General features: G+C 40.8%; 2 protein-coding genes across 2 annotated transcripts in view; one reads left to right on the top strand and one right to left on the bottom strand.

Moving 5' to 3' along the window:
- The window catches only part of iqgap3 (IQ motif containing GTPase activating protein 3), a 33254-nt gene extending 17027 nt beyond the window's left edge, over nt 1-16227 (bottom strand). The window contains exons 1-19 of the mRNA XM_081388906.1: nt 15885-16227; nt 15438-15525; nt 14350-14506; nt 13300-13377; nt 13124-13200; nt 12964-13031; nt 12569-12682; nt 11364-11542; nt 10675-10756; nt 9777-9940; nt 9608-9695; nt 9063-9226; nt 7899-8059; nt 6831-6946; nt 6574-6737; nt 6276-6366; nt 4727-4894; nt 2560-2702; nt 1076-1246 (exon numbers count right to left, since the gene is read on the bottom strand). Of these exons, the coding sequence (XP_081245032.1) occupies nt 1076-1246; nt 2560-2702; nt 4727-4894; nt 6276-6366; nt 6574-6737; nt 6831-6946; nt 7899-8059; nt 9063-9226; nt 9608-9695; nt 9777-9940; nt 10675-10756; nt 11364-11542; nt 12569-12682; nt 12964-13031; nt 13124-13200; nt 13300-13377; nt 14350-14506; nt 15438-15525; nt 15885-15915 (2304 nt within the window). The 5' untranslated portion in view covers nt 15916-16227. The remainder of the gene's footprint in view (nt 1-1075; nt 1247-2559; nt 2703-4726; nt 4895-6275; nt 6367-6573; nt 6738-6830; nt 6947-7898; nt 8060-9062; nt 9227-9607; nt 9696-9776; nt 9941-10674; nt 10757-11363; nt 11543-12568; nt 12683-12963; nt 13032-13123; nt 13201-13299; nt 13378-14349; nt 14507-15437; nt 15526-15884) is intronic.
- A 2895-nt stretch (nt 16228-19122) lies between these two features.
- The window catches only part of ttc24 (tetratricopeptide repeat domain 24), a gene marked incomplete at both ends in the record, with an annotated part of 10456 nt that continues 5873 nt past the window's right edge, over nt 19123-23705 (top strand). Inside the window, 3 exons of the mRNA XM_081388009.1 lie at nt 19123-19320; nt 20086-20373; nt 22559-22760. Of these exons, the coding sequence (XP_081244135.1) occupies nt 19123-19320; nt 20086-20373; nt 22559-22760 (688 nt within the window). The remainder of the gene's footprint in view (nt 19321-20085; nt 20374-22558; nt 22761-23705) is intronic.

Below are 23705 nucleotides of genomic sequence, written 5' to 3'. Positions count from 1 at the left end.
TGTCGAGGGTCAGGTGAGGCTCACCTGTATGGTGATGACGGCAGGAGTGTGTGTGTTGAGGGTCAGGTGAGGCTCACCTGTATGGTGATGACGGCAGGAGTGTGTGTGTTGGGGGTCAGGTGAGGCTCACCTGTATGGTGATGACGGCAGGAGTGTGTGTGTCGAGGGTCAGGTGAGGCTCACCTGTATGGTGATGACGGCAGGAGTGTGTGTGTTGGGGGTCAGGTGAGGCTCACCTGTATGGTGATGACGGCAGGAGTGTGTGTGTGTTGAGGGTCAGTCTCACCTGTATGGTGATGACGGCAGGAGTGTGTGTGTTGGGGGTCAGGTGAGGCTCACCTGTATGGTGATGACGGCAGGAGTGTGTGTGTGTTGAGGGTCAGTCTCACCTGTATGGTGATGACGGCAGGAGTGTGTGTGTCGAGGGTCAGGTGAGGCTCACCTGTATGGTGATGACGGCAGGAGTGTGTGTGTTGGGGGTCAGGTGAGGCTCACCTGTATGGTGATGACGGCAGGAGTGTGTGTGTCGAGGGTCAGGTGAGGCTCACCTGTATGGTGATGACGGCAGGAGTGTGTGTGTTGGGGGTCAGGTGAGGCTCACCTGTATGGTGATGACGGCAGGAGTGTGTGTGTGTTGAGGGTCAGTCTCACCTGTATGGTGATGACGGCAGGAGTGTGTGTGTTGGGGGTCAGGTGAGGCTCACCTGTATGGTGATGACGGCAGGAGTGTGTGTGTCGAGGGTCAGGTGAGGCTCACCTGTATGGTGATGACGGCAGGAGTGTGTGTGTCGAGGGTCAGGTGAGGCTCACCTGTATGGTGATGACGGCAGGAGTGTGTGTGTTGGGGGTCAGGTGAGGCTCACCTGTATGGTGATGACGGCAGGAGTGTGTGTGTCGAGGGTCAGGTGAGGCTCACCTGTATGGTGATGACGGCAGGAGTGTGTGTGTCGAGGGTCAGGTGAGGCTCACCTGTATGGTGATGACGGCAGGAGTGTGTGTGTTGAGGGTCAGGTGAGGCTCACCTGTATGGTGATGACGGCAGGAGTGTGTGTGTCGAGGGTCAGGTGAGGCTCACCTGTATGGTGATGACGGCAGGAGTGTGTGTGTTGAGGAAGTGCAGCCGCTCGGTTAGCTTCTGTCGCAGCAGAAACCCTCGCATGCGCGCCTGCATCTGCTGAACCAGCGTCTCACTGGCCTTCCACTGCACATCTCTGCTGTGGGCCGAGGTCACGTGACTGCACACCGCCTGCAGGGGGCGCCACACACACACACACACACACACACACACACATGAGCTCTGGGGTGTGTAACTCGCTGCTTCACTACTATAGTACGATCATCGCTGAAGAAATCAACTATAGTCACGACTGTTTCCCGAAACCGTATTGTCTCAAATTGGTCGTTCAACCGTGTTGGTTAATGATGTCCCGCAGGTTATGGAGTAATAACTACTGTTAATGGATCTGTTTGAGATCGAAATAACGCTAGATGTTTTGATATAAATTACAGACATGACATCTGAGGACTATTTCACATTTTTCTCAGTTATTTTGCTTTATTTCCAGATTCAATCATAGACTCGTTCTTACGCACTAGAGCTCGTTCACACATGCACACTCTTCAAGAACGACGCTTTAAATCTCTTGACCAACTAAAAGACGTAAATTATATTTGTATCAATTTACATTTTTTTTTATCAATTTACAATATAGCACAACAATCAAAACAATGGAAATATTCTAAATTAAGCAGCATCAGAGTACACATATGTGAAAACATATACATCAACAAATCCAGTTTCTGATAGCAAATTAAAACTGAGATAAAAGAACAGGACATAAATGGTCAGTATGAATACTGTTACAAAGACATGGATCAAAGCGTTTATATTAGGTCTGTAGAAATATTCCAGGTCTCTAAGATGATGTGGGTTTTGTTTTTAAAACTGTATGTTAGGTGAGGGGTGAGGATATGATGACAGAATTTTCATTTAAAAGTGGAGTATCCCTTTAAATAATTCAAATGTTGGAAGGTATTCTTTTTTCCAGTTTAGTCAAATACATTTCTTAGATGCATAAGAAATCAGACCTACTCTTATGATAAATACAGGGTCTGACGTCTCATTTAAGTCCACACCAAAAAGATATATTAAAGGAGTCTTGTAATGTTTTCCTCAGGGCCGTCACAGAGAATATTACTCATGTACAGAATATGTATTTTAAATAAAAGACACAGGTTGCACTGAATGTCCGCTTGATTATTTGTCTCAAGATAATGATTTATTGAGTCCACATGTCATGCAAACTAGAAACTCTTCTTCTAACCACAGGTCGAGATCTGTCGTTACACACACACAACTCTGCGATGCCGTTTGAGAATGTTCGTTGGAACGATGGTTTCGTGAAACACCGACGCGTTGAACTGATGATTCCGACAGAACATAGTTGGCTAACGATGCTTTCGGGAAACAGCCCTGGTTGTTTACTGCTAATTCAGTATGTTTTACTGGTGTGTGTGTGTGTGTGTGTGTGTGTGTGTGTGTGTGTGTGTGTGTCTCACCTGTATGTCCTCGTGCGTCAGGAAGATGCTGTTCTGGACGAACCCCTGAGGTCTTTCCCAGCTGCCCTCCAGCTTCTGCAGGTGGAAGAAATAAGAGCTGCGGTCCGGCAGTTTATTCCTCATCCACACACTCCGGTTATCACCTGCACAACACACAAACTCACACTTAAAGGGGCAGTGTGTAAGTTTAGCGGCATCTAGTGGTGAGGTTGTGAACTGCACCCAACAGAAGATACGGTGGCCGACAGGAAGTGATGTCGTCGTCTGAGACAGCAGAGAGTAGGCAAAGCAATGAGGTTTCTTCACAAAGATAAATCAAGAAATCAGGTTTACGGAGAACAGAAACTATGTTATTGCGAATATTATTATTACTTGTTCATCATTGTGTCAGTGTTTATTCACTGACTTTAGCTCGCTTCTTATCATGAAGAACAACAGTGAGGAAAGGCGTTTGTCCGTTCAGGGCCACCGTAGAAACACGTCGATGTAAGGAGACCCGCGGTGTGTGTAGAGAGGAACGCCTCATTCTAAGGTAATGTTCAGAAGATCTCACCGCTGGATTCGATTAATCTGAATGTTTATTAGATATTCAGAGATTCGTTTTAATGATATAGATGCATATTTTCTGAATGTTGACAGTAAATGAGAAAGTATTGCCTGTCTGATACTAATAATATTAAAAGCAAACGCTGTACTTTTTCGCATACTGTTAACTTTCTTTGTTTAACAGTTCTATCTGATAACGTACTGGACGACTGTTAAACCGAGGCCGTAAACTTATGAAGACGGAGAAGAATTTGAGCGTTGTACGATCAGGCGCTCGCCCGTCAAAATAAAAGTCACACATCGGGCAAACAGAAAAACTTACCCGATGCCGATATTGAAAAAAATCTATACTGTATATATATATATATATATATATAATATATCACTGATGATACATCTGCTTTGACAATACATCGGTCGACCACTAGCCCTGATATACTTCAAGCAAAACAGAACAAACAAACACCTTAGAACTCTCATTGGTCCATGGTAGGGCTTGCATAGACTAGTCGAGTAGTCGATAGATCGACTACTTCAACCACTAGTCGACGCTGTCGGAAACAATCGACTACTCGAGCGTCCATTAACCATAAATGAATTAAAAATGGCGAACGTCACCAACAGACACCACACGTCAGATGTGTGGAAGTATTTCATCAAGGATGACAAAAATATTGTAATTGGCCAACTCTGCAAGAGGCCGTTCACATATTGCGTCTAAAAACGTGTGGAAAGCGCGCGCGGCCGTGCCGCTGTCTCCTACAAGCGCTCGCGCTCCCGTGGCGTCTGTCGTTGCTATGCAAACAAACTGCGCTCTCCATGATGACGACGAAGAAGTATCATTCCGCAAAGGATTAATTGATTTCTAGCCCTTGCATTAGCTTTACTACTAGATATATTTCTGGAGATGAGAAGAAAAAACCCGCTTGGAAAAACTAGCGCACCATGTTGCTTTCATTATGAGCGCGCGCCTACATTTGAAATAACGACCTTGAGCGCGGAAAAGACGCGATATGTGACGGCCCCTAGAAGCAGACGTCTGAAATGAAAGGCAAGAACGGCCATTTATTTGGCTATAGACTGTTACATGAAAATTTAAAAATGAAATGTCATAATTATAATGTTTTGAGAGTTTACTTATGTAATTGTTGCATTAGGCTATGAATTAATAAATGTTTATTGATAAGATCTAGCTATTTCATGTCTTTTCATTTACAGTAGCATGAACCACGAGTAGTCGAGTAACTCGAGTATTGTTTTGATAAGAAATCGACTAGCAGAAATCAGTAGTCGTGCAACCCCTAGTCCATGGTGATGATGTAATAGGTGGGTGTGGCTCTGAGGCTCCGCCTTCTTTGAGGTGTAACTCGAGTAAAAACGAACACGAATGTTTAATATTGTAAAACTGCTGCTGTAAAGCGATCTATTGTATAGCGTGTCTGAATAGCAGAGCTGCCGCAAACACCCACATCACTATGATGATCAGATGCTTTCTCAGTTTTATTGAGTTTTTTTTGCTATTGAGAGGAAATATTTACATATTAATCTAAATGTGGCCAGCGTGGGGATGTTCGTTAACAGTATTTCACTGCAAAGGTATTTCAAGCTCCTTTTGACTGACCCTCCAGTGTTTTGGCCCTCAGCAGGGCGCTCAGCTCCGTCTGGTACCCGTCAGCACATTCGGACACGACGCTCCTCAGCGCCACCTCTGGCAGGCGAAGCACTCGCACCGTCTGAGACGCTCGGCCCTCTTTAACAGCCTGATTCACTGCGGCCAGACCCAGACACACTACACACAACACACACAACAGGGACATTTGATTCCTTGTGAGGAACATTTCACTGAAAGTAATGAGATAAACTCTTAAGGCCCGTTCACACTAAGAACGATACTATATTTGAGTCCACACCAACGAACGATAACGGTCTGTTCGTTCTAAGGTTTCAAAGTGTGTACAACGTCATTGAACCTGTTTCTGCTGTTCTTGTTGCATTTACAGGCTTTCACCCGCAGATGTCCTCAGCATGCTGTGCTTCGAGTGAAGCTGGTGTAATCGATCTAATTATCTAACTGAGAATTTAGCTGACATGGTCAATATAGTGGAATAAAAATAAAAACTTCGAGTCTTTTTTAAAGCAACTTCAAAGGAAGCAAGACAATGTAGTGGAAACGAGCGCTGGACACCTGAGGTAAAACTTGTGTTTATATCCATTGTCTTTAAAAGGGGCTTGACTTGCCAAACAGATTAACTTCTCCACAATGTCGTCTGCACTTTTAAATACGCGAGCCCTTAAATTAGCATGTGTTCTGATTGGTTGTCAGTGTTTTATCATTCAACAGCTGGAAAAAAAATCGTTCCGAAAGTGATCCAACTATATTGTTTATCGTTATCGTTATCGTTATAGCTGTGGTGTGAGCTGCTATTCTTTAATATTGAGAACGATTTTTAGACTATCTTTATCGTTATCATCCTTGGTGTGAACGGGCCTTTACAGTGTGAAGCTGTAGGGCATAATATAACTCAAGGCAGGACACTCCAGGTGAATATGGCAAAACAATTTAACTAATACTTCCCCAGTTTACTGATTATATTAGGAATTGCAAACATGTTTTGCATAGTAAGTTTCATGAAATATGTTCAAATATGCAAAATAGGCATTATCTAATTAAATATGCACTCGTTTGCATAAATTAATAGAACATTGGATAAAGCCAGGTTTGAGATTTGTTTGATTTTGTTGACATTATTAAAGGTTTTTCCAGAGTGGATTCTGGATTTCATATCACTCCATAAATCAGAAAATACTGATCAGAATAAATACATTTTCACCATGTTTTAAGGGTGAAATGTTGCATTAATCATGCAAATGACATATATGAGCAAACCTTGAGTATATAGATATGAGTAAAACTGTGAAGTCTGGTGTGTGTACGGCTGCTGAAGTGGAGATTTATGACTCAAACTCACCGCCTTTAAAGATCTACAGACGCAAATATATCAAGTGCAATGAAATAAACACTTAAATGGTCTGAAGGAAGACATGTTACGGATGCAAAATGGATTAAAACAAAAAGATTTTTGCCTACAGTGTCTTGCCTTAAATCTACCGGAAACCCTCGCAGTTACATGTGCATCGAGCGTATCGTGTGGTTGTGTGCGTCCACTCACTCTTCAGGGCTTTCTGAGTGTCCTGATTGGCTAGTCTCACACCTTCCTGAATGTCAGCCAACCAGAGCTCAGCTCCAGGGTCACGGGTCACCTGCACACACAGGACATGAGCGTTTCATCAGGAACAGGACTCACACAATAGGGGCTTTCATACCGGATAGTTCTAGGAACGAGCCACCAGGATAGCTCCCCGAGAACCATTTATGAACCCTATTAGAATCAGGTGCAATCCAATTTAATGCATTTACGGAGGAATTGTGCAGTAAGACCCCAGTAACTGATGGACGCATCACCACACCTCTGCCTTGTGTCGTTTGGCTCGGGTCAGCAGGTCGTGGTAGCGTGAGGCGTTGGGCGGAAACACGTCCTCCAGGCCACCGGAGGGCAGCATCAGCGCCGAGAGCGTCTTCTGGGGATCACTGCGACTCAGAGCCTGGTTGATCAGACCGATGGTGAGAATCTCTGTGGAGATCAACAACCAGAGCATCCATTACTAACGCTGCAAACTAATTATTATAACCAGAGCCACTCCAAGAACATTTCTGATCGACTGACGTTCATGTTCCTCGTGAGCGGCAGTGTTGACGGTGTTCAGTCCCGTCTGCAGGTCGTTCCAGGTGAGAAGAGCTTTACCTGCCCTCCTCTTCTGCTCACACAGCTCCTCGAAATACCTGAACACACACACACACACTTATTACGCCAGATAATAACACTGGAAAGCCTGACATCAAAACATATCTCATGCAAAATCTAAAACCAAAAATCCTGCATGTGTTTTCTGTGGATTACATTTGATCCATCAGGCTTTTATGGCTCATATAGTCTGATATACTGAGAATATTGAGCTCAGTTTTATTCAGAGCAAAAATATGGAGTCTGAAGCAGATGCTGACATAAACTGCATATCAATATCTGCCAATAATGTGTCTTAGTAAGATGATCTTTAAGTCAAGTCAAGTCAAGTCAACTTTATTTATATAGCGCTTTTCACAATACAGATTGTATCAAAGCAGCTTCACAGTATTAAATAAAATAGTACATCAGTGTATGTTTCTGGTGTAAAACATCCACGTTTGGTAATGCAGATCAATAGCACTGTTGAATCGATTAATCAAATTAAGTATCCCCAACTGAGCAAGCCAAAGGCATCTTTAAAAGCTTGGTTTTATGTAAAACATATGATTTAATGATGATAATCAAGTAAAGCTGCTTCAGTCCAGCTGAAATATTACTAACAATATCAAAGTTATTCTTGCGTTTTCTTGATAAAATCAGAGCAGATTAGACTCAGAAAGACTCGTGGAGCTCGAGCTGAAGGAGGACGCTTGTACAGTTACACTGAAAGACTTTTACTTGATAAAAGAGTGAAACGATCAGAGGCAGAAGGACTGCAGGAGATTGACAGGTTTATCAGAACATGTTCATCATTTAGAGCCTCGGATATTCACATATCAAACATTTTAGCGATTATACCACACAAAACACGGTCTTACTCTCTTAACTGTCGGCCTTTTAAATAAAAGCAGACAAACAAAACCTATATCCAATCAGAGTTTGAAATGATAAGTATGATGTCCATATATATATACTCATACAGTGAGTGTCATGAGTGAACGGTCAGACCTCTGAATCAGGCTGTCATCGATGTCAGCGAGTCCAGCGGCAGGACTGACTAGCGTAGCGCTGAACGCACCGAAGTCTTTCACCTCCACAGCCTGATTGACCAGAGCAACCGCTGACAGCATCTCCACCGCGACGAACAACTCCTCCTGCTGCAGCGAACCCTGAGAACAAGCAGCACAACTGTACCTTAGGGAACATTACAACAGAAGAACACTTTACAACAACAACAACTCATCGTTTCAGTGTAACATTTTAACATCTCATCGTTTCGTTTCAGTGTAACATTTTAACATCTCATCGTTTCGTTTCAGTGTAACATTTTAACATCTCATTTAACATCTCGTCTCTTTAATGAGTGTTACAGATGAACCAATCATCTCTTCCTCTTTACTACTAGTTACAGCAGCAAATAAACATCAACGAACATCAGAAAGAATGTTGAAAGATACAGAACAATTTCCTGAAATAAATCATGTCTCATGTAATCCATCAATCAGTGTTTCAACTGCTGAAAGACGTTAATAAAACCACTACAAAACAAAGCCATAGTGAAACTTATTAAACTAAACTACTTCTCTTCTAAACCGGGGAAGGAAGTTAACCCAGGGTTTAGGAGGTTAACCCAGGGTTTGGAAGGAGGTTAACCCAGGGTTTGGAAGGAGGTTAACCCAGGGTTTGGAAGGAGGTTAACCCAGGGTTTAGAAGCAGGTTAGCCCGGGGTTTAGAAGGAGGTTAACCCGGGGTTTAGAAGCAGGTTAACCCGGAGTTTAGGAGGAAGGTTAACCCAGGGTTTAGAAGCAGGTTAGCCCAGGGTTTAGAAGGAAGGTTAGCCCAGGGTTTAGAAGGAGGTTAACCCGGGGTTTAGAAGGAGGTTAACCCGGAGTTTAGGAGGAAGGTTAACCCAGGGTTTAGAAGCAGGTTAGCCCAGGGTTTAGAAGGAAGGTTAACCCAGGGTTTAGAGGAGGTTAACCCAGGGTTTAGAAGGAAGGTTAACCCAGGGTTTAGAGGAGGTTAACCCAGGGTTTAGAAGGAGGTTAACCCGGAGTTTAGGAGGAAGGTTAACCCAGGGTTTAGAAGCAGGTTAGCCCAGGGTTTAGAAGGAAGGTTAACCCAGGGTTTAGAGGAGGTTAACCCAGGGTTTAGAAGGAAGGCGGTGTGTGTTACCTGAGGACACTGGTGCTGCAGCGGTGCCAGCTCTCTCTGGTAAAGCTCCGCAGCGAACGGATAGACATCTGGCAGATGAGCATCTGGGTTCATTAGTGCCCGAACCGTCTGACGAGCTTCTCCACGCTGCACAGCCTCGTTTATTTTACTCACCGCCTGTTGAACTGCACGCACACACACCTTACTGTATATGAAACAGCATTTATTAAAAAAAGAAAAAATTATATTACAAATGTCCTTACTGTCACTTTTGATCAAACTAATGTGTCCTTGCTGAATAAAAGTATTAGTTTCTTTAAAAAACAACAAATTTTAAAATGGTAGTACATGTATTACTGTTTACAAAATGGCTGCTTTTAAAGGCATGATCTCCGATTTCATTAAAAATATCTTCAATTGTGTTCAAAAGATGAAGGAATGTCTTATGGGTTTGAAACGACATGAGCAATTGATGACAGAATTGGGTGAACTATCCCTTAAACACCAAAAATTAACTCTACTGACACACTGCACATGTTGCTAATTAGTTTGAGTGTTTCACTGACTGGTTCGATCTCTCTGCGCGTCCTCATTGGCCATGTTGACGGCCTCCTGTAGTTCATCTCTCTCCAGAGGATCCACACATCCCAGATCCTGACAAAACACACACTTCAGTCACCGGTGGACAGTTTATGAGTGAGCGGTGAGAGAGATGATGCTGTGTGTGAGTCTCACCAGGGCTTTCTGCTCTCGATCAGCGCTCATCTGCTCCAGGTACCAGCCAGCGTGATCTCGGACCAGTCCTCTGAGCGCCAGACTGGGGTTCTGCAGGGCACAGATCAGCGCCAGCGGGTCAGTGCAGTCCAGCGCCTCGTCCACACACTCCACCCCCGCGCGCACTGCAACACACACACACACACACACACACACACACACACACAGAGAGAGAGAACTGAACCGTCAATCAGACCCTACGTAATACGTCACTCAAACACTGGGCAATACAACACAACAGAAAGAAGAAAGAAATTATATTTATGAATACATGTATTCATTTAGCAGATGCAGGGCTCCAGACTGCGACCTAATGTATTTTGCAACCATTTTACCTGCCGATGCAACTAATGTTTTATTGTGATTACACAGAAAGCAAGTAAAGAAGAGGTTAATTTTATCTGCATCTCAATTCAAGCTCGGTGCTTGACTTTACTATAAGGTCTAAAAGCTAAATAATAACTTTACCATAAGGTCTAAAAGCTAAATAACAATGAACAAAATATTTTTGGAAGCATTTATTATCTGTTAATGTTAATAAGAATATAATTGTTTATTTTTTGTTCATGTTAGTTCAGAGTAGATTAACTAATGTTAACAAACACAACATTTAATTTTAATAGTGCATGAGTTAATGCAGAAATTAACAAATTATGATTAATAAATGCTGTAGAAGTGTTGTTTATTCTTAGTTAAATGTTAACTAATGCAGCTAATTCATTTTAACAAATGAAACTTAAGCTAAGGGTTGCAAAAAATCATTCCTGGTTTTCCTTTTATGCAAATGTCCTAATTATTGAAATTCCAATTAGATTTTGTGGTGACCTATGAGTGACCCAGACATGATTTCTCGACTCACTGTTGACTCGGTTAACGCAGTCTTGAATTTCTCTCTGCGTCAGATATTCCTCATAAATGTCGTTCTCTGCTGATCCGTTTCCCTGCAAAACACAGAATCGTTAGAAAGGCCTAATACCGGTATAACTCGATGGTTAAGAGAAATATCTTCATGCATCGCAATGGAAAAGATAGTCTATATTCTTAAGGGTAAAGAAGACCAATTTAAGAGGGTCTGGAGTCCCTTTTATCATTTATTGAACATGGGGATATTATCAATATAATAGAGGAGGAACAAAACGCTTAACTAGGTGTTATATTCATATAATGAACGTCAACGTTCACGCGGGAAACACTTAACGTAATGCCTAGCGTAAATCAAGCAAGCTAGTGCGCAAAGGCCACGAGGTGTTGGTGAAATAACACATTAGCGGACCGGAGGGAATAATAAGGATTTTTTTTTCCAGAAAACTTCTTGCACAAAATAAATCAGGGCACATTCAAGGACCTGCATGTTTATTTTCAACAACTTTCCAGGGCCTTGAATTTTTTTTCTTCAGATTCACAAACTTTAAAGGATTTCAAGGACCCGTGGGAACAGTATAAAAAAAAAAAAAAAGAAAAAAGTATTACAAAAACACAGAATGGTTCACATCAGCTCGACAGCAGCAGTTCGTCTCTTGTCAGTTTGTGGTCATGTGACGCTCTTACGTGTGTTCGCGCCCGAGACGCCTTCTGAACGCGCGCCTGTCGTAGCATCTCCTGGTAGACGGGCACGAGCTGGTCCTGAAGGGCGCTCAGCATGGCGTTGGGGTTCTGCAGGGCTCGACCTGTGACCTCCACACACCCCCGGTCCACCGCTTCATTGATGGCGATCACAGCCGCGTGCACTGAAGACAGGAGAGACAGACCGATCGCTTTATCGTTCCTGGTGATCCTGAATCAGAATAACAGCAGCATCTCTTCTCTTCTCTGATGACGAGGGCGGGGCTATAACCTGTCACTCACATGAGATCAGCCAATAGCAAACCACAACCATCCAATCAATTCCCCACGGACAATCAAGCCCCGCCCACATTTGTTCTTGTTCCTGAAGCGTTTCACTCGGATATACGGAACAATAGAAGAGAAAAGACTAACGCAACTTCCCTTTCATGCTGACTTTAAAGATGAAGCTTGTTTTTCTGTCACCAAAAGGAATAGTACAGATAACTGGATTTTTACATGGTAACACTTTGTTAAAAGTTTTGGTCAAATGAAGAGGTTTTATTCAAATTTCGTCTTGTTTTCCAGCACAAATATCTAAACATCCCTGAATCAAGATACATTTACTGGAGATGAAGAATCACTTCAGATATTTATACATTTATAAAAAGTAAAATAAGTCAGTAAGGTAATCTTTTTTAAAACTTATTTTCTCTTTGAATTAAGTATATTTAGATCATTATTTTGTCTTGTTTTCTGGTACAAATAAGAAAAAAATCTTTTTTTTTTGGATGCAATTTTTTTTTACCTTTTTTTATTGTATTGTAGCACTTTTAGTATTAGAAAGGTTATTATTAGAAAAAGTAAGTATTAGGTAAGCAAGTAAAAAAATTAATTATTTTTTTAATAAAGTGTATTATTATTAGTATTGGCAACACTTTACAATAAGGTCTCATTTGTTGACATTACTTAATCTGTTAACTAACATGAACTAAAAATTAGCCATTTTTAAAGCATTTATTAATGTTAACTCATTGCATAATAATGTTAACAAACAAAACATTTGATTTTAATAATGCATTAGTAAAAGTTGAAATTAATTAAGATTTATATATGCAGAAGTATTTTTTGTGTAAAATAATGTTAACAAACGAGTGATTATGATGATTGATTATAAACATGCTGAGGAAGCTTCTGGCAGTGACACGCACCTGCCGCCTCGTCCACTGAGAGCTCGTTGGCCAGAATTCCTCCGATCTTACTGAACGCTGGCATCTGAATCCCGTATTTATCCAGCTCCAGTTTCATGTTATTGATCTCCTCCTCTGCAGAACACACAATCAGTTTATAGAACAGACAGCAGCGCTTCCAGATGCTGAAACACACTACAGACACGGCTGTGAAGTCAAAGTATATTTACCAGTGCTGGGCAACGATTAATCGCATCCAAAATAAAAGTTTTACATAATATATATGTGTGTGTATAATTACTTTGTATATAAATACACACACGTGCATATATATTTGCTTGTATATACTGTATATATATAAAATTTATATTATATGTAAATAACACATTTTTCTTAAATATATACATGCATGTTACCTGTGAACTTGACCTTCCCACACAGGTCGTGGATCTGAGGGGCGAGTCCCAAACGAAACAGGTACAAACTAACACAAGAAACCATGAAATAATGAATAACTGTAATAAAGCACTCAGTAGTCATTATTCTGGATGATGTTCAGACGTCAGTGGTGCTGACCTCAGAGCATGGATGCAGTAAACGGCTCTGGGCATGTTCTTCTTATCATACACATCCGTCGTCTCTGGATGAAACATCTGCAGAATATACAACATCTTCTTCAGTGATGTGAAGTATTCACTACAGTAGACAACAGTTCCTGTCGAACTATGGGCCGAAACACGAGTGTGATTTACCGTTGGCAACCCGACCTCCATCATGGCGTTCCTCCAGTGGTTGATGTTGTCAGTGTGACGGAACTGGAGCCCGCTGGCCTGAGCAGAAAACATCAGAGGTTCACCCTATTATGCTCTTTTAAAGGTTCCTAATGTTGTTTTTGAGTTCACATGCATCCGAGATCAAAAACACTAGTTTCCTCATAATCTCTCAGTGTTTCTCTCATGATCTCCACTGCACGTCAGCTCTTTCCTCTCAGTGTCTGAAACGCTTCGATCGAAGATTCAGTCTCTAAGCCCCGCCTCTCTGAGAGCTGCTCTGCTCTGATTGGTCAGAAAGCAAACGCTCATTATCATATCTGAATCTCGCTCTTGATCACAGTGATGCGAACAGTGACGATGGCGTGGGTTTCACCGTATCAATCTCAGAAAACAGCGTCTTCTCCACACGAACAACACAAACCAAACTCTTCCAGTCTACACTAGTGTTTGAGGGCGGGGCTAAGAGACGCTGCTCAGCCAATCAAGACAAGACCTACACAGGATCAGCAGGAGGTGAGAGACCCCTCGCTCGTTCACTCACTAATCCCTCTATAGTGTATGGTGTTTGAGTGCACTATATCTGCAAGGAAATGAAGTGATTGAATTCGGACCCTGATGTATACACTGTGTGTCGGAGAGCTGGAGTAGACCTTAATATAATTTCATTTAATCTATATAATGTTGTCTCTATATTTTAATGTTTTATTCAAGTAATGATTAATAAAAAGAGGTAGAAACTAGCATGAAACAAATGTTAAAGCAGAAATAAGAAAGATGTTTTAGATGTAATCTCTGGTTTAAACTCGTGCGCTCAGTCCTCTCCACATTGGATTGTGGGAAATAGTGCTTCAGCAACATCGAATGTACACTTGAAATCAGAGAGGATTGTGGGTATAAAGCAGTGAACGAATGTAGGGAATGATGTCGTATATACAATGGCAATTCAAAAACGGTCCTGTGACTTCTGCCCCCTGCTGGCTAGTGCATGCTCCGGACGCCATGACGCGTGTGCGGTCACTGATCGCTCACCTTGTATCGCTCCTGGTCCAGGTCGTAGATCTTCTTCAGTGGGACCACACCGGGAGCGAAGCAGTGTCCCAGTTTAGCCAGATAAACCCCGTTCCTCAGCGCCTCCTCCAGCTCAGTGGGAGACGGCAACAGCTCCTTCAGACACGCCTCCATCCACCTGACACACACACACACACACACACACACTGATTCACATCTGCAGTTTAAAGGTTCTCAGCAAAAATGAAAATTGCACTATCCCTTTGACACCGTTAGAAGCCCTGCAGCGAATGATGCTCAAAGTACTGGACAACGATTAATCGCATCCAAAATAAAAGTTTGTGTTTACATAATATATGTGTGTGTACTGTATAATTATTTTGCATATATAAAATACACACATGCCGACATGCATGTATATTCAGAAAAAAGAAAAAATTAAGAAAAAATTTGTTATTTATATATAAAATATTTACATTTACATATAATATAAATTATATATAAATATATATACACATGCATGTGTCTGTATTTATATATACAAAATAATTATACAGTACACACACATATATTATGTAAACACAAACTTTCACTTTGGATGTGATTAATCGTTGCCCAGTACTCATTAAAATGTATATTTTTCACCCAGTGCATATCATTCATTTATGACTTTTGTTCTACAGTCTTGAACTTGGACGTTGTTGAAGGAGAGCACTCAACCTGGTGTGGATGGAATAATATGCTTTTCAATAAAATACTGTAAAGAACTTTAGTTTTTCTCTGATTAATTCCATAAAAACTAAGAGTTTCGAGATCAAGAAAGATTTTTAAAATTGTTGAAAGTTTCAAAAATTACTGTTTGAACACATTATGGATAATATTTCACCAAGAAATGCACATGAGTGTGTGTGAGTGAGAGTGTGAGAGAATGTGTGTGTGTGTGTGTGTGTGTGTGTGTGTGTATGTGAGAATGAGTGTGTGTGTGTGTGTGTGTGTGTGTGTGTGTGTGTGTGTGTGTGTGTGAGAATGTGTGTGTGTGTGTGTGTGTGTGTGTGTGTGTGTGTGTGTGTGTGTGTGTGTGTGTGTGTGTGTGTGTGTGTGTGTTGCACCTCTTGGCCTCCTCCAGACGGCACAGGTATTGATACGCCACATTCTGAATTCTCTGTTCATCCATTTCCTCTGCGGTCAGACGCTCATCTGAAATCAACATCAGTTCTTAATCACATTTGACATCAACATAAACATAGATGATTTTAAACACAAAACCTCAATCTTATTCAACAGCAACATTACATTTCACTCACATTTAATAAAACCTCAATCATATTAAACTATTCAAATAAAATCTCAAACATATTTCACATAAAACCTCAATCACATTTAACAGCAACATTAAATTTCACTCACATTTAACATAAATCCTCAATCATATTCAACATAAACTTCAAAATTCAACATAAATCTGTCACATATAAACACAATCACTCTTCCGTGACTCCGGTTTGTTAGACTGACAAGTATTTATTGAGATGAATGTGATTTATTTCAGCACTTACAGCCAGACCGGGCCTGAACACTCTCCCCCATCTCTGTTCTTCTGTCGATATCGATCAACTGAATCTGATCGATCGCGTTCTGATAAACCGACACACGCGCACGCGCTGATCACTGACAAGCGACGCGACCCTCTTCTTATCAAACTCCTTCAGTCTAAAGCCGCGAATTACTGACGCTCTCAGTCAGGTGCGCTCAACAGATGTTTAATACACCTATATCGATAACTGGGATTAAACTCTCATTCGGCTCTGAATAATAACTCAGATAAATGTGGACTGAAAAGAAAACGCGAAAGCTCCCGTCTGTCGGTTGTTTACGGTTTGAATATCCCGCCCGCTTCTCATTGGCTCCCGCACGGCTCCGCCCACTTGATGACGGCGGGGTGTGTCGCGGGGTGTTATGGGTACTGTAGTGTAAACGAGTTTTCAAACAGCAGACCAGCGAATAAGAGAGTCCGTGTTATTATTGTACTTATTTATTTTTTTATTTTTTTCGTGTGACAGATATTTTCTGTTCTGGAGATTCTTTGAAAGTAAAGAATATTTTTTATAAAATACAAATATGTTCATAATGAATTCATAATTTTAGGTTGGTTTTAGGTAATGCTTTATTTCCAACAAATAGCATGCACGTGGGTAACTTTTATATTACATCAGAAGAACACATCACATGCTTAACAATACAATACAATACAATTCAATACAATAGAAATAAAAAAAAAAAGAAAGCAAAGGGACCAAAAAAATGTAAAATAACAGAGAGGGTAAATATTGTTGAATAAGCATTTAGATACTTTTTATATGAAAATGTTAAATGAAGAGCATATTGCAGTTGTTTATAAATGCTTTGTTATTTTTAGATTTTGACATCACATCAATGCATATTTTAATCTCATATTTTAATAAGTGCAGTAACATTCGGTTTGCCATTTGTGAATTTACATTTGTGAATATGAAATTTACATAAAAATAAAATAAAATGTATAATGAAACCAGCATCCTTTGAGCAATGGTCCTTAATGCAATAACCTAATATCACACATTGTGCTATTTATCCTATAGGATAAAAGAAAAGGTTTTAAAATATTATAATTTTATGTTCATGTTGATGGTCACAGCAGGTGAAACCACATTTACCGTCACTGCCGTTTCCATAGACACGGTGTAAACAGTGTGGTCAGGTGTGCACAGAGAGAGAGAGAGAGAGAGAGAGAGAGACACCTGTCTGTCTGCTCACCTGTTCATACATCATCAGCTCCGATATTACGACATGATTTTAAAGGACAAATATCGGACCATGAAACATGACGCGTATCACCCGAGGAAAGGCCCGCTCTGACTGAGTTCATCCGTGTAAGTGTGCGCTTCTTTCAGAGACAAACTCCAGGAGATGTGTGTGGAGAACGTCTGTTCTGGTATTATTCAGTATATTATATTGTTTACTCAAGTTTTATGGCGCATATTCTTTATATTCGGTGTCAGTGTGTGTGTAAATGAGTGTTTAGTTTGCTGTGGTAACTGTGTGCTTATAGTGACACTCTAGAAGACTGATGAATGATTAATCAGCGAAGTGTGAATTAATCCTCTCTGTCATTAACACACACTTTAAAATTAACCAGGAAGAACAAAATATGTTCTTAGGTTGTCTCACGTTGAGTTATGAAAACATTATTTCTGAACATGTTTTAAAACTTTTTTTTTTTCTTATGCAAACATTCTTTTTTATCATTTCGCAAACATTATTGAAACATTACTTTTCAATGTTCTCTAATTCTAAACATGGCGAACGTTCATCTAAAACGTTCCGACAATTTTTAGTTCCCAGAATGTTAATTTTTGGTTCCAAGAAAGTTATTTTTTAAGGTTATTTTTTGGTTAGCCAGAAAAGTTTTCCTGACAGAAATAACAAAATTAGCGTTATTTATTTTAATTAGGACTATCGAGTTCGCGGCTTTCTGTAAACCACGCGAAGATTGGAGCCGTGCAGTAGGCTAAATAAAGATAAACAAACCCACGAATTTATGCTTAATCCTGGCTTATTTTTATTTATTTTTATCTATAAAGTTGTATATATCTGATCATTATAACGTATTTTGATAGATAAATTAATAAATTTGTATAAGTTCTTTTTAGGCTGTTTAAAATAAATCATTTTATGGTTGCAAAAAATAAAACCTAAACGGGCCACATCTGGTACATGTGGATTCAAGGCATACCAGATGTGGGTCGGATCTGGGCCGACGTCTGGGTTCTTAAAGGGATAGTTCACCCAAAAATGAAAATGCTGTCATCATCATTTTTTTTCCTACTATGGAAGTCAATGGGGTCCATCAGTCGTTTGGTTACCGACTTTCTTCAAAATATCTTCTTTTGTGTTCAGCAGAAGAAAGAAAGTCATACAGGTTTGGAACAACATGAGGGTGAGTAAATGAGGACAACATTTTCATTTTTGGGTGAACTATCCCTTTAACTTAAATACTTGGAAGTCATTCCTGGGTACAATTTACTTTACTTTAAAAAGCTTCAATATCACGTCAAATATATTTCATTATAAAAGTAGCATGTAAAAGTTTTTTGTTTTTAACTCATTCATGCATTCAGTCGATGCTTTTATACAAAGTGACTTGTATTGTATTCAAGTTAGACATTTTATCAGTTCATGCATCCCTTGGGAATCGAACACATGACCTTGTCGCTGCTTCTGGAACACATTAATGCCCAAATATTTTTTTCCCAGATGTCATACATCTAATTATTGCACAATTGTTTATTGTTTGCATCTAAATGAGTTTAACGCAGTAACTTTAATAACCAGTGCCCATTTATCTAAAAAAAATTTTAAACACCTCGAATTGACTGAGATTATAATGGTTTTCATGTGTTGCATTTTGAAGTAATTCAAGCTCTTCCTGTAGTTCACACTAGCAGCAAACCAAAAAGTGCCTGAAAAAAAGAGTATTACAGACATTTCCTGGCCTTTGAACTAAATAAATGAACTAATTAATAACTTTTTTACAACAGAAATGAAGCATCACTGAACTTACTTAAGCTGGACTGTGACGCTATTTTCTTCTGGAAACAAACTCTGTTGCATTATATTCCAGTTATCTCTGTAAAGCTGCTCTGAAACACTCTATACTGTGAAAGCGCTGTATAAATAAAGCTGACCTGAGTCCTCGTTCTCCGTGTCTCAGGCTGAGCATCATGCGTTCCCGCACCTGTGGTCTCCTGTGAGTTCATGGCCTCTGATGGGTCTCGGGTCAGAGACGCTGGTGAGAGGCAGAAGAGGAGCAGGAGGAACAGATCTGATGTGGTGGAGACAGAAGCTCAGGTGGAGATCGAGAGACTGACCGCAGATGGACATGAAGCGCTGCAGAACCGGGACTATAGCGCTGCGCTGAGGCGCTTCAAGAGCGCGCTGAGAGCTGCCACTACGGTACCTGAAATCATGCAAACTCAAGAGTCAACCTGAGATCAAAAGTGACTCGACAATTAATGTACATATTCTTTTAATGAGCCACCTGTCATATCCACCTTACTTTACAACACTATTTTCTGTGAATGTGTGAGTCTTCCGATTCATTACCAGCTGTAGGAAACAATAAAGTCCCCCTTGTACTCTTAAAACTCACCAAAATGACATATTTTAACTTTTTTTAATGCATTAAAATATCTTGAATGTAACTCGACACCCTTGCCTAATTTAGTATGCGCGGTTCTATGAATATGCAAATGAGCCCCGCCTCCACTCACTCACTCAGCTCAGAGATCCACTGGTTGACGATCACACGTTGATCTGATTGGTTACAAGGTAGTTTGTGACGTCAGAAACACCAGCGATGTCAAAGTGTGTGTTTGAGACTGTCTTTGGTTCACTGCAGTTTTAAGGAGGAAATACTCAGCAATGCTGTCGACTTATGAATTTACACATGGTTTGTCTTAAAGCACATTAAAAACACCACATAGACACATAAACAACATTAAAAGCTGGAGTTTCACCACAGGGGGACTTTAAACTATTTGGACTACAAACCAGGGAGACTATAAATGAGCAGTTTTCAACACCCAGACGCATAACAGTCAGTCATGACTTATTCACCGACTTATGCGCTAGCCTCTCGTACCGTATCGCTTACATATGACTCTCATACCAGCCAGAGAAACATAATAAATATCTCTGATGCTCTGATTCCTCCTGCAGCTCAGAGAGAAGGGTCTTCAGAGGACGTGTGTGTTGAACCTGGGCGCTGCACTCGTGGAGGCGGGTGATCCTCAGAAGGGGCTCGAGGTGCTGTCCCAGTCCGGAGAGCGAGGCGAGCGCATCGCTGACCTGCAGTTTAACCGGGCCGCGGCTCACGAGGCGCTAGGAGAGCACACGCAGGCCACACACAGATATCATCAGGCCGCGCAACTGTACCGCGCGCAGGGAGACGCCGGCGCCGAGGGAGAAACCTGCGTCAGACTCGCTCGCTGCCACATGAAGAGGAAGGTAAACACTATGTAAAACAAAAAACCTTTAAAGTTCCCCTGTAGTCAATCATTTTATCCCTTAAAACTCATCTTTGATCTCCAAATGGCATATTCTTCATGCCTTAAAATAGCTTGAATGTAACTCGACACCCTTGCCTCATTTAGTATGCGCAGTTCTATGAATATGCAAATGAGCCCCGCCTCCACTCACTCACTCAGCTCAGAGATCCACTGGTTGACGATCACACGTTGATCTGATTGGTTACAAGGTAGTTTGTGACGTCAGAAACACCAGCGATGTCAAAGTGTGTGTTTGAGACTGTCTTTGGTTCACTGCAGTTTTAAGGAGGAAATACTCAGCAATGCTGTCGACTTATGAATTTACACATGGTTTGTCTTAAAGCACATTAAAAACACCACATAGACACATAAACAACATTAAAAGCTGGAGTTTCACCACAGGGGGACTTTAAACTATTTGGACTACAAACCAGGGAGACTATAAATGAGCAGTTTTCAACACCCAGACGCATAACAGTCAGTCATGACTTATTCACCGACTTATGCGCTAGCCTCTCGTACCGTATCGCTTACATATGACTCTCATACCAGCCAGAGAAACATAATAAATATCTCTGATGCTCTGATTCCTCCTGCAGCTCAGAGAGAAGGGTCTTCAGAGGACGTGTGTGTTGAACCTGGGCGCTGCACTCGTGGAGGCGGGTGATCCTCAGAAGGGGCTCGAGGTGCTGTCCCAGTCCGGAGAGCGAGGCGAGCGCATCGCTGACCTGCAGTTTAACCGGGCCGCGGCTCACGAGGCGCTAGGAGAGCACACGCAGGCCACACACAGATATCATCAGGCCGCGCAACTGTACCGCGCGCAGGGAGACGCCGGCGCCGAGGGAGAAACCTGCGTCAGACTCGCTCGCTGCCACATGAAGAGGAAGGTAAACACTATGTAAAACAAAAAACCTTTAAAGTTCCCCTGTAGTCAATCATTTTATCCCTTAAAACTCATCTTTGATCTCCAAATGGCATATTCTTCATGCCTTAAAATAGCTTGAATGTAACTCGACACCCTTGCCTCATTTAGTATGCGCAGTTCTATGAATATGCAAATGAGCCCCGCCTCCACTCACTCACTCAGCTCAGAGATCCACTGGTTGACGATCACACGCTGATCTGATTGGTTACAAGGTAGTTTGTGACGTCAGAAACACCAGCGATTTCAAAGCGTGTTTTTGAGACTGTCTTTGGTTCACTGCAGTTTTAAGGAGGAAATAGCCCCGCCTCCTCTCACTCATGACATTATAAGCTTGATTTTAACCACTTTAAGGTCAGCATGAAATCAAAAATAGATAATTTGTATTATTTTATGGAATATTGAATATTTATTCTAAATGATTTATCAGTGCACATCATTATTGTGTTAAATTCATGCTCTTCTCTTCTCTGATGACGAGGGCGGGGCAACCTGTCACTCACATGAGATCCACCAATAGCAAACCACAACCATCCAATCAATTCCCCTCAGACACAATCAAGCCCCGCCCACATTTGTTCTTGTTCCAGAAGCGTTTCACTAGGATATACGGCACAATAGTGAAGTGAATAAGAAAAGACTCGTGCAACTTCTGTTTCATGCCCACTTTAAAAGTGATAGTTCTCAGACACTGCAAAAAAGAATGTGATTGTATTTTTTTTTTTACAGAAATGTGGAAAAGCTCGTGCTCGTGGTGCTCCTAACACCAAGATCATGGGCTTGAATCCCAGTAAAATGAACATGAATGATAAAAATGCATGCCATCAACGCAGTGTGAATATCTTTGCATAAAAGCATTAGACAAACTCCAATTCTGCTGTAAAGCAGCTCTAAATAGACATTATCCACATTAATTCAGTTCAATAACAGTGTCTAATGTTGAAAAATTCATCAGTTTTTTGTAGCTTTTGTTGTGCACCTATTTTAGTTTTTTTGTAAACGTCATAGTTTAACTAACTTCAGACTTAAAATTTTACTGCATTCATAATGTAACTGAGAACAATGATGTCATCATTACATTTGAAGTGGAATGGCCACTGCATGCCGAATTGTGTTCCTGCATTTATTTAGTCCTCTAGATTGTGTGTGAAATAATGCAGTTAGTCCTATGGAATGTCCTCACAGATATAGCAAAACAAGCCTGTGTGTGTGTGTGTTGCAGGAGTGGGACGAGGCCGCGGCGAGTTTCCGGCGAGCCGCTGAGAGCTACAGAACAGCGGGGAACACGTCTGCGTCTGCGCTGGCACTGAAGGATGCTGGGAAACTCATGCTAAAGAGCGGCCACAACGCCACCGATGACATCATCAGCGTGCTGACGGACAGCCTGGAGATGAGCGCCGACATCACCGACCAGGAGACGCTGGGTAGTGTGTGTGCTTCAGTACGATCGATTAGTGATGTACACTACAAATTAAAAGAAAAACCAAATAATCTTCAAAAAATAATCTTATTTTTAGCACCTTTATGATTTTTTGCCTTGTGACATTATTTTGCATGAAAATTAACCACAATATTCATGCATAGATATTGTGGAGATTGAATGAATTAAATTCTTTGTATATAAGCATCTGCCAAATGCATAATACCCTCAGAATGATAAAATACATCAAAAAACTATTTTTGGGGGGTTCAATGCGGCTGCATTTAAACATGAAAATATGTGCCTGAAATTGACCCATAAACACCATAATTTGTTTATAGAAATTAGAAAATATATTCCACAACAAATCGGCATGTCGAAACTTTGAATGCATGTTCATGACTCAAAAGTCACAAAATATCATGAAAAAAATCATAGGTTAACTATTGTTTCCAACAACTTAGAAGACATTTCATATCTAGTAATATTATTGATCTGACTGCACTGACACTATCAGAGAACAGAACTTGATCTGAATAGTGACTCTCTCTTCTTCTGTAGAGCTGCTTCACTCCTGACTCTAATTTTCTCTCATATTTGATGAAGTTTGCATCATTGATTCTGTTATTTTCCTTTTTTTATATAAATAAATGTGACATGACTTGATTCAGTTCAATTCACGTTTATTTGTATAGCGCTTTTCAAAATACACATAATTTCAAAGCAGCTTTACAGAAAGTGCATGAGTCCATATTACAATTTACAGTGATCTATTATCAGAGGAAACTGCCTAATTTATGTATTTCAGAAAAGTCACAGTTAGCTAAAAATGTGTTAATTTAAACAATGTAATAATTTAATGCAGATACAATGAGCTCACTGAAGTAATGAATGCTTGTTTGTTAACAAATGATTATGACATTTAGAAAAAAATAGCAAAAATAGCTTG

This window comes from Scardinius erythrophthalmus (genome assembly GCF_964197995.2).
Source record: "Scardinius erythrophthalmus genome assembly, chromosome: 16".
NCBI classification, from domain to species: Eukaryota; Metazoa; Chordata; class Actinopteri; order Cypriniformes; family Leuciscidae; genus Scardinius; species Scardinius erythrophthalmus.
This window is presented reverse-complemented; position numbering and strand designations above follow the sequence as displayed.